This window comes from Clavelina lepadiformis, chromosome 1 (genome assembly GCF_947623445.1).
Source record: "Clavelina lepadiformis chromosome 1, kaClaLepa1.1, whole genome shotgun sequence".
NCBI lineage: Eukaryota > Metazoa > Chordata > Ascidiacea > Aplousobranchia > Clavelinidae > Clavelina > Clavelina lepadiformis.
Window position 1 is genome coordinate 14,168,777 of NC_135240.1, and position 16,285 is coordinate 14,185,061.

Genomic DNA, 16,285 nt, shown 5'->3' on the forward strand with positions numbered 1-16,285 from the left:
AACAGTCTAACGTGGCGTTTCATTTGACTGTTGCTGGGTACAAGTAGGCTATTGTTTAAATGTTTGTTGTGCAGTACAGACGAAAGACTGGAAAAGTTTTACAAGATGATAGCAGCCTACTCGCAACTAGGTTGAAAACACAATTGAAAAATTTTTGTCTCAATTCAAATTTAGTGCTGAAATATTCTATAGTGAATGGAATAAATTTTGGCAGCGTCTATAGGCCTAGGCCTATATTTTGATAGATTATTAGACTATTTTATCCGAATGCTGCAAGTTATCGAATTTAGAAAAAGCAACTTCATTAAACGTCCACTGAAGTAGGCCAAGACACTTGCACCTGCAGCCGGGTAGGGTAGGAAGGTAGGAAATACCAATACAGCAATTGCCAATTAGGTCAGTAGCCTATATTGAAATCCAGTACCCTAGCTTAGGCTATATGCTAGCCTAATTTTCAATTTAAAATGACAAAGTAGGCTAACTTTTCAAAAGTCGAAATCAATCTGAAACTATTCAGACCCAAACTCTTGCTTCCCGTAACTAAATTAAGCTAAGCTGTGAATTGAAATTTATGCGAATTTTAAATTTTATTGACATAGCCTACTAAATTTTTAATGAACTCTAAGTTGAACTAGCAGTCTATAGTGGAAAGTGTGGCACCTACACGAACAAAGTTTATCAACATTAATTTATTAATTAGATTAATTAATTACATAAACAAACAATTAGACTTCAGTGTACGTCATCATGCGAAGATTTGTGTCTTTGCATGCATGATTTCTAGTCTAAAACTGTCATACTTTTCAGCCGGGCTAAAAGTTTAAATTAATTCCCTCAGACCCAAACTGTAACGTCTCATCACTAGGCTTACCATAAATTATGGTTTGGCTGGGACATTCCCAGTTGTTAATCATTTTCAGTCAATAACAAAAAAAATTTCCATGGCATTTTTTGTTGTTGAAATTTTAAAAACATGATTTATTTTAATACCGTATGAAAAATGTAGCAGTTTGGGTCAGTGGGTTATCATAAAAATTGATCTGCTCCTTCAAAATAACTATTTTCAGTTTTAAAGCTAAAGTCATGAACAAGGAAGTAGTATACAAATGCATCACATTGCCATGCACTTCTTTACTAGGCCCTAGTTTTGAACCAATTCCAGAAATTTATATTTTAATCCTACTGTCATTGCTATGGCAATGACACGTCATCGGTTTTTAGGACAGTGTTAGCACACTGCCCTAAGTTGTCTAAATGTTATGCAAAATTTAAAATCAGTTTTCGGATGTCCATGAGTAAATGCAATTATTTAATGATAACATAGTATGTTCATAAAAATGAGCAACTAAATAAGAAAACCTCAATTATGAAGAAACAATTCATAGATTTATAGAGGAAAAGCTGGCTACCATTAGTTAGATTTTTATACTGGTGGAATGTCTGACAGTGGTGCAAAAGAAATGAACAAATCCGATGAAAAACATGCAACAAAAAAAGACTCCCTCATGTTAAAATATTTGAAAGTTGCTGGAGCAGTTTCCTTGTATTGGACTGTCAGCATCACAATGGTGTTTCTGAATAAGTATTTGCTCAAGGTACTATATTTACATTTCTCATAAATTTAATTTAAATTGTTTCAGAAATATAACAGTTTTGGTGTATTGAAAAAAAAAATTGCCAACTTTTTATTAGTTCTTATGTTGTTTTTTAGAGCGATTTACAGTTGGATGCGCCTATGTTTGTGACGTGGTTCCAGTGTGTTGTCACTGTTTTCCTTTGTGCAGTCTGTGGCAATATTTCTGCAAGGTTTGCAACAACAACATTCATGTTAATCTTAGCTTTACTACAAAAACTTACGACTTCTAACATAAATGTAAATATTTCATCATCAACAGGTTTCCGAATTTAATTACTTTTCCATCTGCAAAAGTCGATCAGAAATTATCAAGAGAAGCACTTCCCCTTACTGTTGTCTTTGTGGGAATGATTACTTTAAATAACTTGTGTCTACGAGAAGTTGGAGTCTCTTTCTATACAATTGCAAGATCTCTGGTTACAATTTTTAGCATCATTTTTACATACTTCATTCTTGGTTAGTAAGTCTAATAAGTCACCCTAAATCCCAATGTCTTACACTCTTGTCAAGAATAATTTGATTGTTAGTGACTTGGGAATTGTGAACATCCGAGTTTTTCATTTATTTTTCTGTAGATATAGAAAAGGATGTTGCTGACAAAAGTGTTATATATTGTCTCAAAACAGTTTTACTGGAAAATGAAAAATTGTAACAATAATGAGATGTATCAAACATGTTTTTAGAATTATTATTATGATTTGCACCTACTATTTATATGACTATTTTGTATCATTTTAGGCAAGACAACTTCAGCTCGTGCATTGATGTGCTGTGGTATTGTCTTAAGTGGGTTTTTTCTTGGAGTTAACCAAGAGGCATTAGGTATAAATGTACATGTTCAAGTACTGCAAATTATCATAAGAGATTAACATATAAACAGATTAACATAAGAGACTGTATGTTGTAGCTTTAGCATAGTTCAGATATTTTTTTATGAGAAATACTTCTCAACACCATTGTAAAAGTTACATTGATGACACGTGCTAATACTTTTATTATCGTATTTAGGTGACATGTCTGTTAAAGGTGTTATTTATGGTGTTGCGGCGAGTGCATTGGTAGCTCTCAATGCAATTTATATCAAAAAAGTTTTACCCGCAATGGACAATAACATATGGAAGCTAACGTATTACAACAACCTAAACGCTATTGTAATATTCATCCCTCTGGTTCTTTTGTCAGAGGTAAATCATTAAATGAGATATTTTTTATGAGATTAGTGAAGTGATGTCTTTTTCATCCTCACAAATATGCAAAAGGTATATACAGCAATACTTGTTTTGCAGTTTTCTGAAGTTTTATACTTTGAACATCTCTTTGAATTCCACTTTTGGTGTTGTATGTTTGCTGCTGGCTTTCTTGGCTTTATCATGGGTTATGTTGTTGGGTTGCAAATTAAGGTCACAAACCCAGTCACTCATACTGTTAGTGGTGTGGCTAAAGCATGTTTCCAAACTGTACTAGCCGTAATTTACTTTCAGGAGGTAAAATAGATTTATCATTACCGTAGTTCAGTAGTTTAATGCAGTTTAAAGTGTAAACTTTATAATTTCTTCAGTCTTCCAGTAAAGTGTTAAAGCATATTCTCTTATGTGACTGTTGTAGACAAAAACTGGACTCTGGTGGTTTTCCAATATGCTGGTGCTTACTGGTACTGGCTTATATTCGGTTGTTCGGAGCCTGGACATGAAGCGCCAACATGATCAGCAAAGCTCAAAACATTCAGATGAAGATAACACCAAATCAAGTGAAAAAAAGTCTTTGATTGCTTGATGAAATTGCCTACTATGTTTATAACTTCACTGGCGAACACACATGTATTTACAGCTATGTATTTTAGAAAAAAGTGAATGTGATTTATTTATACTATTATAATACTATGCTAATGGCGTGCTTTTTCTTAACCATATTTTGTGTGTAGTTCATCCTTATATTATTTGATTTTTCTTAAGTTGGATTTGCTGTATAATATATGTAGATTTTTTATAGTTGTTTGAAAACATTCAGCCACATCTAATCCAGTGAGGAGAAATATTGAAAAATATGTTACGAAATGCATTTATTTCTTGCCATTTCCAGACACTTTACTGAATCTGAGTATCATTTTTCAATAAGTTTGCTACTGCATTTGATAAACTGACAGAAAGCCCTGTTTTATCTTTTTGTTTTAACACATTGTGGTTCCACAAATATTTTAGTTATGTTCAAAAGTTATATTTTCTGGTTCAGTAACGATCTACATGAATATATACTTAAAATACAATAGTACACACTACACCAGCTAGAAGGTATTTGCATCTGGAATATTTTGCACTATGCTTTTTGGTTTAAGTTTCCAAGAAGCCTGTTAATCGTATCCTAACACAAAGGTGTGTGGAAAAATGCAAATCTTTTGTGACTGAATGTACGATTTGTATGAATTTAGTTTGGCACTTCTTTGTATCTTGTATCCTGTTTCTTACAATATTGTATTTATACTCGTTCTTGTATGTGGTTGATGAGTCATAAAAGGATTAAATGTAGTTCAATTCTGAGATATTGCGGTAATCCCAACCACGTAAGTATTAGCACTTAATGGTGACATCTAGTCGCGGGTTACTTAATGCCAACGTGTATGAACCTAACTGCTTGGGGCTATTCAATCAAAACCAGTTATTCAGCATTTCCTACGCTACATTTACAGGAAAAACAAGGTGCACATAAACAAAAAAACTTCTGCTACTCGGAAAACCGCGTTATGCTCTTGTGATGAGAAAATGTTTTTGCGGGCCCTTATTTAGTCACTCGAAATTTGTCCAACGGTCGTTAGTTCTGTAAAAAGAAAGTTTTTGTGAGCTGTAGTTTTTTTTTGCTAAAATCAAGTTTTATGTTCACAAACATAACTTTATTTCAATAATAACTACTGGACTTCGTTAAGGTTTCTCGCCTAAGCAATTTTCTGTTCTGGCGATGCCCAAATGTGGGTTATGTATGTTTTTCTAACCTTTGCTTCGTTTCAACAATGTGGTTTTCAAAAAAATCGAGCAGAAAGTTAGATAACTAAGCGTTGTCAGTTTCACTCAATTAGTTTTAACTTCATACTGGGCTAGAGTTAGCTTTTGGCTGATAGTCATGGAAACTAAAGAGTACTGGTAAATTTTTGTTTGTTGTATCATATAACTTGCTGGATTTTATAAATCGGACTATGTTTGTGCAACCATTCTTTAAACTTAAAATGTATTTCGCATTCGAAGATGGTGTGATAGCCTCCAGAGTCGTAATGGCTCATTCGAGACACTTTTTCCAAATCCTTGACTCGACTCTCTTTCTAAGAAAGTACAAAAATGATCTGACTCGAGTCGCTACTAGAAATGAGTCGACTTGACCCCAATTGTTTGTTTCTGTTTCAGCATTGAGATAAAACGAATATTTAGGGTAGGAGAGGGGTGGATTAGCCTGGGGGGGACTTGGCCATTTCTGTTACTAGTAATTCTTTCTCGCTTGTTTTGAAATGAAATGATTGTGGTGACAAAAATCTTTAATTATATTGAGCAGCACTTTGCTACAATTCAATAAAGTAAGTACACTAGATTAGTTAGGCTTCTACATTTAACAAAAATTTACTTGCAGTGTATTCGTAATGTCTGTTGATGAATTGGCCAAAACAAAGCTAATTATGTAAACTGTTTAAACGCTATCAAATACTCAAATAAAATGATAAAAAAGGTCATGATTTTATGTTTTTTTCTATTTACTATTTACAAAAAGCTAATTTGCCACTCTTCCATGTATGTTTTCTTGGCCAAATCACCTCAATAAGTCACGTTGAGCCTGCGGTTTGTTAATTTGTAAAGGCTTAAAAATTTATCGACCATGATGAAACATTGGTTAGAAAACTGGTCTCGCTTAAAATCGCCACATGCTTTATATAGCCAATCTTTTTTCGGATTACGTTAGATATGGCATTACTTAAAATTAAGCTCATGCGTTTTAATTATTTTTCTCGTTGTTTATTGAGCGGTTTACGAATTAAAAATGTCTTTTTTCCCTTTTTGGGTAACCACTAACCATGGTAAACCAAGATGGGACAATACTGTACATATAAATCCTTACCAGATTTTTGCAACGTTTAACTGTCAACCAGGCGAATGAATTACGTATTGCCGTTTCTTTCCATGGTTTATCTTTAATAAACATAAAAAAGGAATTTTTTTTTCCTTGGCAAATTATTATAGCAGGCAAGCTTTCTTAACTTTTGCATGGTATATAGGCATCAACGTCAAAGCATTTTGTTTCCATTTCAAGTATAGGAAGCTTTCATAGTTTACTGACTTGTAATGAAATGATTGTTTATCGTTCCTTTGCTTGTAAGGACGACCACTTCAATTACAAAGTTTGTCTGTAGAATTGTTGTCTGTCCTCGATGATAAATGAGTCTCAGGTCGTTGTTTCGCTTCTCTTAATCTTAGAATCAATTGTACACCATGACAACTGTATAAACTGTTTATATTGTTTCTTGTTTAAACGATTACATTAAATAAGACATTGGGACAGCTACATAATAAAGTCGACCACTTTCTAGGGTTAACTTCGTAGACTGTAACGCATTGAACAACTATGAATAACAACACACGCAATGCAGGCATGCACGACATTTTTGTCACGACTTAATACGATAAGCAGAGAGGAATCGATTACGTAACGCAATGCTTTGCTTTGCCGATTTCCGTAAACAAGTATTCTATGCGGCATTCAATTTGCAAGCAATTTTATAATATCATCACAGACTAATTTTGAAGATGTGTACTTTTCAAATTCATTTTTTTCTTTCTGTAAGGAGATTTCTAAAACATGATAGGCGCGTCGTACTTTGTGGACAAACAAAATTATCTGTAGCCTAATATATTTCTTGACAGACGGAACGTCGTGTTTGTTCTAAGACGTGTTCTAAACGTGTTTAGCGTTTTATATTTTTTCGTTCGTATCATAATAAATTTGTAACCTAGTCATAAACCTGGTCAAATACAAACGTTTTGATTCAAACTAAGTCAAATGTTATGAAAATCAATCGCAACAACATGAAGGTATAACACTAGTTCCCCACAAATAGACAGATGTGTCCCATTTTAGAATAGCCATGTTACACTGTCAATAAACCGTTAACCGTCACGAGCAAACATATGTGGTAGGCGTAAAAAATCCCTGTTTCTAGTTTTAGAATGCTATGGAAGTTTGCAAAGCAATAGTGAAACAAGTAAGCCTAAATAAATGAGAAAAACGAACACAGAAGGAGCGAAGTGTCAAAGAATTTGCCTACTTTTCGCATTTGGTGAATATTTAGGTTAATATTTGTGTGGGTGCAATCCCGTGTGGATGTAATCACTATGTAACCAACCAAACCAACATGAAGATAGCAAGTTAACGACAAAACGTCAGCTGGATTCATCTAAAAAACAACACGACTATATCTACACTGATAGCTAGCTGCTGTAATAGAATTTTTGATCGCTGTTGTCATGCATTTCCAAGGGCATGAACAAACATGAAATACTTTGTATCGGAGCAATTAAGGCCGATTGCCTTGGAAAGGAACATGAGCCTTTCACCGCGTAAAGAGCAAAGCAGAATGGACGTGGTCTTTGTTTTTTCCTCTGTATAACGCTTAAGCATGATCGTGAGATGGCGAAACAACCGAATACTCACGTCTCAAGTGTTTTGTATATGAAGTAACTAGTGCATCAATATCGGTCATAATTATAATTGGCAAGATTTGTTATTGTACTGTACCGAATTTTTAACGCTAACTTCTTCGTCATTTAGTTTTAATTGCCATTTTGAACATAGAAACATTTCAGATTTTTTGAGCTACGCTTCCGATCGTTTCAACTTCATTTTCACCCAAGGATTTCCCTGGTAAAGCGTGTATTGTGATGTAACCTTATCCTCGATATTTTTGTTGGGGGGGGGGGTGTAATATATCCCCCCCAATATTTGTCACGTTGGGTGAAATTTGGAAGTCGAAACATATTGAAAATTACGATTTATGTCATTAATGTACAGTGTGTTACCTAAAAAAATCAGCAAACTAATTGGATTTTCGAGATTAAAGCCAGTACCCCATGGTTCACTTCTTCGAAGCGGCTCACATGTTGTTATAGAGCAGTGGTTCCCAACCTTTTTTGGTGTCGGGGCCGAATTTCAAACTTGAGAGTACGTATGGAGCCGCATGAAAACACTCAAGTAATTAAGCATGAAATCATGTACCAACGAATAGCAACACTAACAAGAAAAATAACACAAATCAATTTAATGTCCGACTTGGCATTGGCTTTCAGCTTTAACAACTTTGTCAAAGCGAGGCGAAATTGTGGTTTAGGATTCAGGAGGCGATTTATGATTCACAATAAGTAGACAATGGACCGTTCACAACAGTATAAAGTAGGCTACAAGGTGTAACTGTAAGATGTAAAATGAAAAATTTGTAAACAATTTTGACCTAACGCTATAAATTTTGACCAATTTTTGAATTTTTTTGACAAGTCAAAAAATAATCGCCCTAATTAAGTTATTACAAATAGATTTTTTATTTTTTTGTGGGATTTTCAGGGTTCATTGAGAGCCGCAAGAAAGCTACCTTGGAGCCGCGGTTGGGAACCACTGTTATAGACAGGGTTGCCATCAGTCTCAACTCAAAAATAAGGACGACTAGAAAACGAACGAGGAATACCACCTTAAACAGTGTACAACAAGAGAAAGCAACCAAAGTTCCTAAAAAAAAAAAAAAAAAAACAAGACACTATCTGCATGTTCAATTTTGGTATCTCTTTGGTACAAAATGGTATCGTAAGGTGACAAAATGCCCAAAATAAGGACAAAAGTGCCCACCTCCGCCCTAAAAATAAGGACGAAAGTGAAAATAAGGACATTTCTTAGAAATAAGGACAAACATATTTTCTAAGACACGGACCTTTAAAATAAGGACAAATCTTATAAATAAGGACGGTATGGCAACCCTGGTTATAGAGTATAGACCAGAGGTCGGCAACCTGCGGCTCCGGAGCCGCATGCGGCTCTTTCAGCCCTCTGCTCTGGCTCCCGTGACTTACTTACTTACTTATTAGTTATTACTTAAAAAATGAACAACGCTCACGCCCATCAGTTGAGAGCTTGCAGTCCCAGATGAAACTCAAAGTGTCATCTTATCAAGCTAATGTAGATGTGCTGTGCAGTGAAATTCAGAAGCAAATATCGCATTAGCTGGGTGGAATAAATGATTATTTGAAAGTGTTGTGTTTAATAGTCGGGTTTTGTTTGTTGAAATTACAGAATATTCGCATGTACAAAGCAAAAATTTTAAGAAATTCTGCATGAAGTGTAGGCTATAATTACCTTTTGTTTTAGTGGCCAACTCGACAGTTACATGTTATGGCTCCGAATAGGTCTTAATTTAAATAAACTTGGGAACATTGGCTCTTTTAATGCTAAAGGTTGCCGACCTCTGGTATAGACCAAAGATGGACAAACTGCGGCTCGTCGACATATTTTTTTGTGGCTCTTCCAACTGAACAGTAATATCCATGCATTGTTTACACTTTACAGTATTAGTATTGACACTACTGATTTTGCGGCTCGCTGGTGTTTGTAGTTTACCGCAAGTGACTCTTTCATTGAACAAGTTTGCCCACCCCTGTTATAGACCAAGAGACAGAAAAAGGGCATGGTGCAATAAAAACGTGGGATATTGAGCTACATTCCTCTTGGTGGTAGGTGGCGGTGTTATTTTGGGCGACCTACCACTTTTTACAAATGCTACAAAATACCTTCCTTGTTGAATTTTTCACTGTTCTTTGAGCAGATAACTTAGTTGAACCGAGTTGTTCCTACATTTAGCGTTGAAACAATAGCCTACAGTTAGCGATTGCAACAATATCAACACGTTCTACATTAGTATGGTGCGGATTTTTACCCATCTCGGTGCAGTTGAAAGTTGTCAAAAAAAGAAACAGAGCGCTGGTAACTTCGATCTCAACCTAGGCTAGAATAGTTTCAAGACCGATAATACGAAAACGTTATTCAACAACAATTAAACATGCTGTGAAAACTAGCCAGATTTGTGAGCTTGGCCATTTTTCAGGGGTGGTTCAATATTTTAACAAGTGGTTGGATAACTTTTAGCTGCCTTTACATTGGTACGCCTTTCGTTGCTGGGTCTATATCATTCAGCATTTTTACATTATAAAAATTCTTAAATACGTAATTTCGTGAACATACTGTGGCGCATAGTGCCACAAAGTCATGCCGCTTGACATTATCCTTTTAACTTTTTGGCGCATTCCTCACATATAGTTATCATTATGCGTGTTATAGGCTATAAATGCTTGTGCTGGCAAGATGTCATGGTGTGCGAATTGTCATAATTAACCCTTATTCCTACGGAATTCCCGTGTAGATCTGATGATAATGTTATTTGTGTTCTGTTTCTTGTGTTTTTCATTTTTGGAACATTGATTGTCTTCTCCTGTTTGCACTGCCTAAGGTAGTATTCTTCTTTTGCTTCCTGTTCGTCCTTATTTTATGAGTCCAGACCGATGGCAACCCTGAGAATACACAACTCGGTTTTCATTGCTTCCGAATTACGACATTCGTACTACAACGCTCAATGCGTTAGTTCTGATATTGTGAGTCTATTATTTGCAGTCTATCGAATGCAGCTTTATTCTATGTTCTGAAAACATTAACCGTTTCGTTCAGAACCTGTAATAAATGACCACAATGACCTGTAATAAATGACATTGACAGTTTGGTTCTGGAACTGTTATGCTTAAATGGCCATCAAGGGTTAATAAATGCGCTATCAATGGAGTCAGATTAGCGAACAACCGATCAAGCAATGATTAAAAACTGTTACCAACCTCAACAAGATGCTCAGTTAGCAATGTCTAATGTTGCACGAGTTCGAATAAACGTTGTAGTTGAGATTTTAACTTACTGTTTGTCTGCAATTTGTTCTGGCAGAAAAGGACACGTAGCCTTCATGGAAGTCAGGTGAAGCGGATTTTACCACCAACCAGAGATCGCTGCAATACTATATTTCTTAATAACATAGCCTACCATAATGGCGGGTTTGCTTTGGTAAAAATAAACACCGTCATAATGGCAAATTCATTCATATGTCAAAAACGACTTTTTCATTACCACGCTTCCCAAATATTTCATTTAAAGTCTAATAAAAGGTAAAAAGTCTAATAAAACGTAATAACATAACTACCAACATAGTTTTTGTAGACATATTAAATAAACTTTGGGAATCATAAGCCAGAGGAAAGTTTAAAAATTTACTCGTTTTTCAAAATAAAAAAAGTTGGGAAGTCCTGTCACAAACCTAAAGGTTTTGTGTTAATACTGTATACTGAAAAATTGTATTTTCAATTTTAACCTCTTCAGGGCTTGTCTAAAAGCAAGGAAATTCGTCTATAACGGCTTCCATTACAATGTTAATATGCCTATTAAGTCACGTTTGGTCGGTCCCGGTAAAACTCCCATACAATTAAGTTTGCTCATAACGTCGATTCGCGTATAACGACATTTTTTTTAATGTTCCCAGACATATTCAAATTACATTTCACTGTAGATTATTATTTAACAATTTTTTGTATAGTCTATTTTTTGGGTGAGTTTCGCCAGATATGTGGTTTTCTTCACTAACAAACTTGACTGCTGGATGATAAAGTTCTTTATTGAATCAAAAGGCAATTTTGGAATGATTTATTATGGTAATTTGTTTATAACGTCAATTTTTTACAATCCCCTTCAGATAACGGTATAAGCAAATTCTCCTGTATCACATTTTGCAAAATGACTAAATCATAGTGTGAAATGTATAAACAAAAAAGACAAGTGGACAGCACAAAACACTTTAAATAAATATGCATACACATATCGCAACATGGCGACATTAAAAGACAGTTTCACAGTGCTCATGATCTTTCAGAACACAAAGCTTACCCGCATATAAATCACTTTTTTAATAATCTGTCGAGTTTGAAAGGGTGCTGAATTTGTGAACATTGCTGTCCAGTTTCATCTTGCCTTAAAGAAACTGTGCAAAATCTGCTATGTGCCCTCATTCAATCGCTCAGTGAAGCTATATAATTCGGAATAAGCCATACATTTCTCTTCACTTAGACCTGTTCCTACTAGGGAGCAAGAAAGTATTTACAAATGGGCAACCATGTAATGAAAAAACAATGCCAATGTTTAGATTTTACTAGCACCAATCCATAATAAACAAGAATATTTATAGCATATTTTTGTATACTGTACTTGGTGAAATCTAAAATGAAGCAGACCACCTGAAAGACATCACTAGACTTCATTGTTGAATGCCAATAGATGATGACGGGTTCAAATACTTCGAACAAAATCGACGATCATGTTTGTCATACTCTGAAGGGTTCAAGGTTCTATAGTAGTGCTGTGAAGTGGATACAAACATACAATTAATATGATTTGCATCTACTAACACTGCATGCCAACATGGCAAGCTCAGCGACTAGTTCACTGGGATACTGCATTTACAAGAAAATAGGAAATTAAAAAAAGACACCCCAAAAACAATTTCTTTTAATTATCATTATTTGAGTTTGATTAGTAGATAGATAAAAATTGGATTTAGACCAGTAGGCACTAGGCCACTGTATTATAATAATTTCCAAATTATTTTTACACTTGACCAAGAATAAATACAAACCATGCACATTTGAGAAGATTCTGATAATGACTTCATAACATTTCTGTAAGCACCTTGAAGTTCTGAATTAGCCAAAGGAACCTAAAAGGAAATTTATAATCTCTTTTAAAAATCTGTAGTGTTGGGGATTGCTGTAATCAGTATCACATAGGCCATTGCAGTGGTTCCCAAACTTTTCCTACTAGCGAACCCCGGGATGCAAAAATTCCCTTCTCATAGATTTCCAATTTTAAAGTTGTTACTTGATAAGCTAATTATGAGGAATTAAATTATTACTCGTGCACCTGCTTGTGACACCAACTTGGATTCTACCAGGTTGGAAACCACTAGGCTATTGTAATAAGCTACATAATAGCAGATGTTCCATTACTTTTGCATTCCCATATCTGGATTTAGTAATGATTATGCCATATTTTCTTTTCTAACACCTCATAACTACTGTCTAATCAAGGCTTCCTTCGTTGAAGAAATGCAAAACTACAAAAGACCCGAGTTACTGCTCCTACAAAGTAACAGTTACAATGCTATCTTTCTACACTTTAAAGCAAACGATATTCTAATTATATCTCAAGTCTTTCAATCACGGACAGGCAAATTCATGCATAATTATTACACAAATCTTTTTCTCCAAATATTTGATAAAAATCCAAACAGTACATAAATATAACACTAGATCATCACAGGACAACTTATTCTTGCCCCAAACCAAAACAGTAAACGGTAAAAAAGTTAACATCTTGAGGACCTAATTTTTGGAATAAACCACCAAACAATAAGAAAAAAATTAAGTCTTACAATATTTCTCATATCAATTGAGAAGTGGACTTGTGTAAGGAAAATGCTGTTCGTATGATTGTGAATAGGTTGATCGATGTATGGTTGTTGATTTCTTTTGTATCCTATTGTTATTGATTTGGTTAAAAGAAAATGTTCTGCTGTTGGTTCTGTGGTGTGTTTCTGTTTTTGTTCTGCAGCCTTGTTTTAATTAATTGAGTTTCAGATTTTTTTCTATTCGTTACCATTGTACTTTTATTGCAATAGAATCTGGGGCAACTGACCTGGATGACCGTGAGGTCTTTTCGCTGTCCCACACCAATCAATTGTATTGAATTGTATTGTGATACTTTAGTTTTACTTTGACACTCTCTAACTTATACTAATTCGTCAATAAAAGTAAACCACCTATTATATCTTTACAGTTTTAAACAAAACCCTTAGATTATATAAACATATGCCAGCCTACCACACTTATTTTCACTGGGTATACCGCTTTGCCTCTGTTTGGGGGTGGCTTTGGAAATGCTGCAGGGCGGGCTTGTGCTCTTTGTAACACTATTTTTGCTTGTTTGTTTGATCTTTCCAAAGTGTTTGAAGTCCATAACCACGCTATTTTGGAATTTTTTTCATCCATACCAAACAGTTGCTACGGCCTAAATAAGCCTAATCCTATAAAAAAGAAACCTTTAAGACATTTTTTTCGGTTACTGGTACCATCTTATAATAAACAAAAAAATGATTCTTTGTAAATTGCCAAACGTTCTGGGTGTTCGATTGACGATTGCAAAGGTTTTTCTCAGGTAAATAGCATACTGGCCTACATTTCTTTACGCATACAGATGGGGCGACCAACCTTCATACATTTCATATGACTGTATGATGATGGGGGCATGTTGTGCCATACAGATCGAGTATAGTGCAGACTTCCTATTTTCGAAAATCTACTTTGCGAAGCTTTGCATTGTGTGTCGATAACGCCCTGTTTTCAAACATCGGCTTAGCCAACCATTGCATTGCGTATCGATGACTTCCTGTTTACCGTTTTAAGTCGTGATATAAATATTGTGTCTGTCTATTTTGCGTGCATTATTATTCACAGTTATTCAATGCAGCAAGTCTACTACGATAAGCGCTGCAACATGGACGTCTTTATGCTGTTGCTGTGGCAATGTTTTGTCTAAGTGTATTTGTTCAAAGAAATTTCAATATAATCAGTATATACAGTTGTCATTCCTGTCTAACCATTGTTGAATTCAATTTGAAGAAGTTCAGTGTCAAGTTAGACAACTTTGTTGTTATTTTCACAAGACAATAAGCCGTTAAGGTGAACAATTAAGTCTGAGAAAAGCAGACAATGACCTTATGAGACTCATATATTATCACCCGCAATAAACATTTCAACAAGCAATTATTGTAGTGGAGTGGGTCAACCTGTCAAGTTAAGGTACCATATACCCACCCTTTTCATTACAACTGTTACAAGGGATATATGATCGTTTGAAGGGATTAAATATATGTTATACACACATATATATATATAACACAAATAATGGCATAAAATTTCATTTGCGTTATGTCATATATTCTAAGAAATTTTAAGACATCTTAGCTAGTCAATTTGTCTGAGACATGACGCAGAGGTTTCAAATTTTAGCAGATTAATCCCAAGGCAATCTGATTTTATGAAACAAAAGCAAAATTTTATGCAATCTAGAACTTGTGAGTTCAAATTTTTCCAGGGGATCAAGCCCCCATAGGCGTAACCCGATAAGATAGACCACTACATCTCCAGTGCTCCAACCGATCGGCTACTGAGTCAATTGTTTATCAAGAGTTAATGTTAAAACTAAGATAAAAACCAGTGATGGTCAAAAAGTAACCACTTAATTAAGTTACTCATGTAAAAGTATTCTAAGCTGGGCAAAAACTCTTTTAAAAAGAGCGTCGCTTGTGCTTTCGTTCTTCCACAAAGAAACAACCGGACCGAGGATAGTCTTTGCACGACTTTAACTAAGTGATGATTCCTCATCGCTCAAGCCCGGTTCACGAGCTAGACTTTGTGCAAGATTCGATTGCCGCACATTTTTTTTTTCTTTTTTTGATTTGTCTTCCCCTAATTTATAACTTTTTACCGGGTCGACTGAACAGCAGTATGCGTCCTTATTGCCTTGCCCAAGGACATTGTAACGGTAGCGCCACTGGCACAGCGAAACGCAGGACACGGGCCACTATATTGCAATATTAAGAGTCCAACGTTCTAACGAGTCTAACCGTTCAGTTAGCGAGCCGACAAAGTCCGGCAGTTTTCGACAAAAAATCTTGCGTGCGAAGACACAGATTTTACATGATGATAGGTGCTGAAGCCTCAAGTCTTTGTTTTTTTTATAAACTGGCGTTGGTTGAAAAAAACATTTTTCTTTCCTTAGGCTATTTATTATAAATAAGCGTGAAAAAAAAAAGTTTGGCATAAACGGTAATGAATTTCGTGCCACATTCAGGTGCCACATCCAGGTGCCACACTTACAGGCCAAGACAACACCGTACAGGTGGTACCATTACTTTAGAAGTTTAGAAATACCTGACCTGATTCATATCAGCGGGTGAGCGTTGGGTCTAGTATACAATTGCACAACCGAATGACGTCAGTAGCTCGGGTTTAGCATGTATCATACAAAGGCATCCTGTGGATGTGCACTTGTATATTAGACCCTTAGCATTATGGTACCGAACTTAACTACTAACTCAACTACCCTCTGGCAGCCTGAGGTTAGATTGAATTCAGTTTAAGAACAACTCTTCTTTAGCAATTTCTCTTGCCATTATAATACTGTCCATATCTTTAGGTCTCTAATACTTTTGCACTCTGACTTTAAGGCTTGAATGCAAACGAGAAGAAGCTATGAGGTAATACTAAAACAATTATGACATTATAATTCTTCAATACTCCATCTTGATATGGTAGTGCAAATGTAAAAGAGACCCCATCTTTGTCACAACTACATGTACAAGATACTGTATCGTATACGTCAGCAACCAGGGTAGATAAACTTAATATGGTATATCTTTGAGGTAGCCTATAATTGTACCTATAAATGAATTTAGCGATACATATATGATCAAATATACATCAATTTCAGAAAGAG

General features: G+C 35.2%; 2 protein-coding genes across 4 annotated transcripts; one reads left to right on the forward strand and one right to left on the reverse strand.

Annotated features, from left to right (window-relative positions):
* The first annotated feature begins 1,355 nt into the window (after positions 1-1,355).
* Positions 1,356-4,170, forward strand: LOC143467194 (GDP-fucose transporter 1-like). The gene is made up of 7 exons (XM_076965021.1): positions 1,356-1,595; positions 1,712-1,806; positions 1,896-2,092; positions 2,375-2,458; positions 2,645-2,820; positions 2,923-3,120; positions 3,242-4,170. The coding sequence occupies exons 1-7, from the start codon at positions 1,437-1,439 to the stop codon at positions 3,407-3,409; spliced, it is 1,077 nt and encodes a 358-aa protein (XP_076821136.1). The 5' UTR covers positions 1,356-1,436; the 3' UTR covers positions 3,410-4,170.
* A 7,195-nt stretch (positions 4,171-11,365) lies between these two features.
* LOC143470287 (uncharacterized) lies at positions 11,366-16,228 on the reverse strand. Of its 3 annotated transcripts, none has more exons than XM_076968340.1 (4): positions 13,633-16,228; positions 12,366-12,446; positions 11,968-12,089; positions 11,366-11,811 (listed from the first exon to the last, which is right to left on the reverse strand). In XM_076968340.1, the coding sequence occupies exons 1-3, from the start codon at positions 13,774-13,776 to the stop codon at positions 11,988-11,990; spliced, it is 327 nt and encodes a 108-aa protein (XP_076824455.1). In that variant the 5' UTR covers positions 13,777-16,228; the 3' UTR covers positions 11,366-11,811; positions 11,968-11,987. The 3 variants fall into 3 exon arrangements, with proteins under 3 accessions (XP_076824455.1, XP_076824445.1, XP_076824438.1); XM_076968330.1 differs by having other exon boundaries at positions 11,366-11,808; positions 13,609-15,562; XM_076968323.1 differs by having other exon boundaries at positions 13,609-15,551.
* Between the last annotated feature and the right edge of the window lie 57 nt (positions 16,229-16,285).

Coding starts and splice junctions, on each gene's coding strand:
- LOC143467194 (XM_076965021.1), top strand. CDS start 1,437: ATGTCTGACAGTGGTGCAAAAGAAATGAACAAATCCGATGAAAAACAT. Junction 1,596..1,711: donor TGAATAAGTATTTGCTCAAG/GTACTATATTTA, acceptor GTTGTTTTTTAG/AGCGATTTACAGTTGGATGC. Junction 2,093..2,374: donor TTTTACATACTTCATTCTTG/GTTAGTAAGTCT, acceptor GTATCATTTTAG/GCAAGACAACTTCAGCTCGT.
- LOC143470287 (XM_076968330.1), bottom strand. CDS start 13,776: ATGGATGAAAAAAATTCCAAAATAGCGTGGTTATGGACTTCAAACACT. Junction 12,447..13,608: donor ACCCAGTGAAAATAAGTGTG/GTAGGCTGGCAT, acceptor ATTTCCTTTTAG/GTTCCTTTGGCTAATTCAGA. Junction 12,090..12,365: donor AATCTTCTCAAATGTGCATG/GTTTGTATTTAT, acceptor TCCACTTCACAG/CACTACTATAGAACCTTGAA.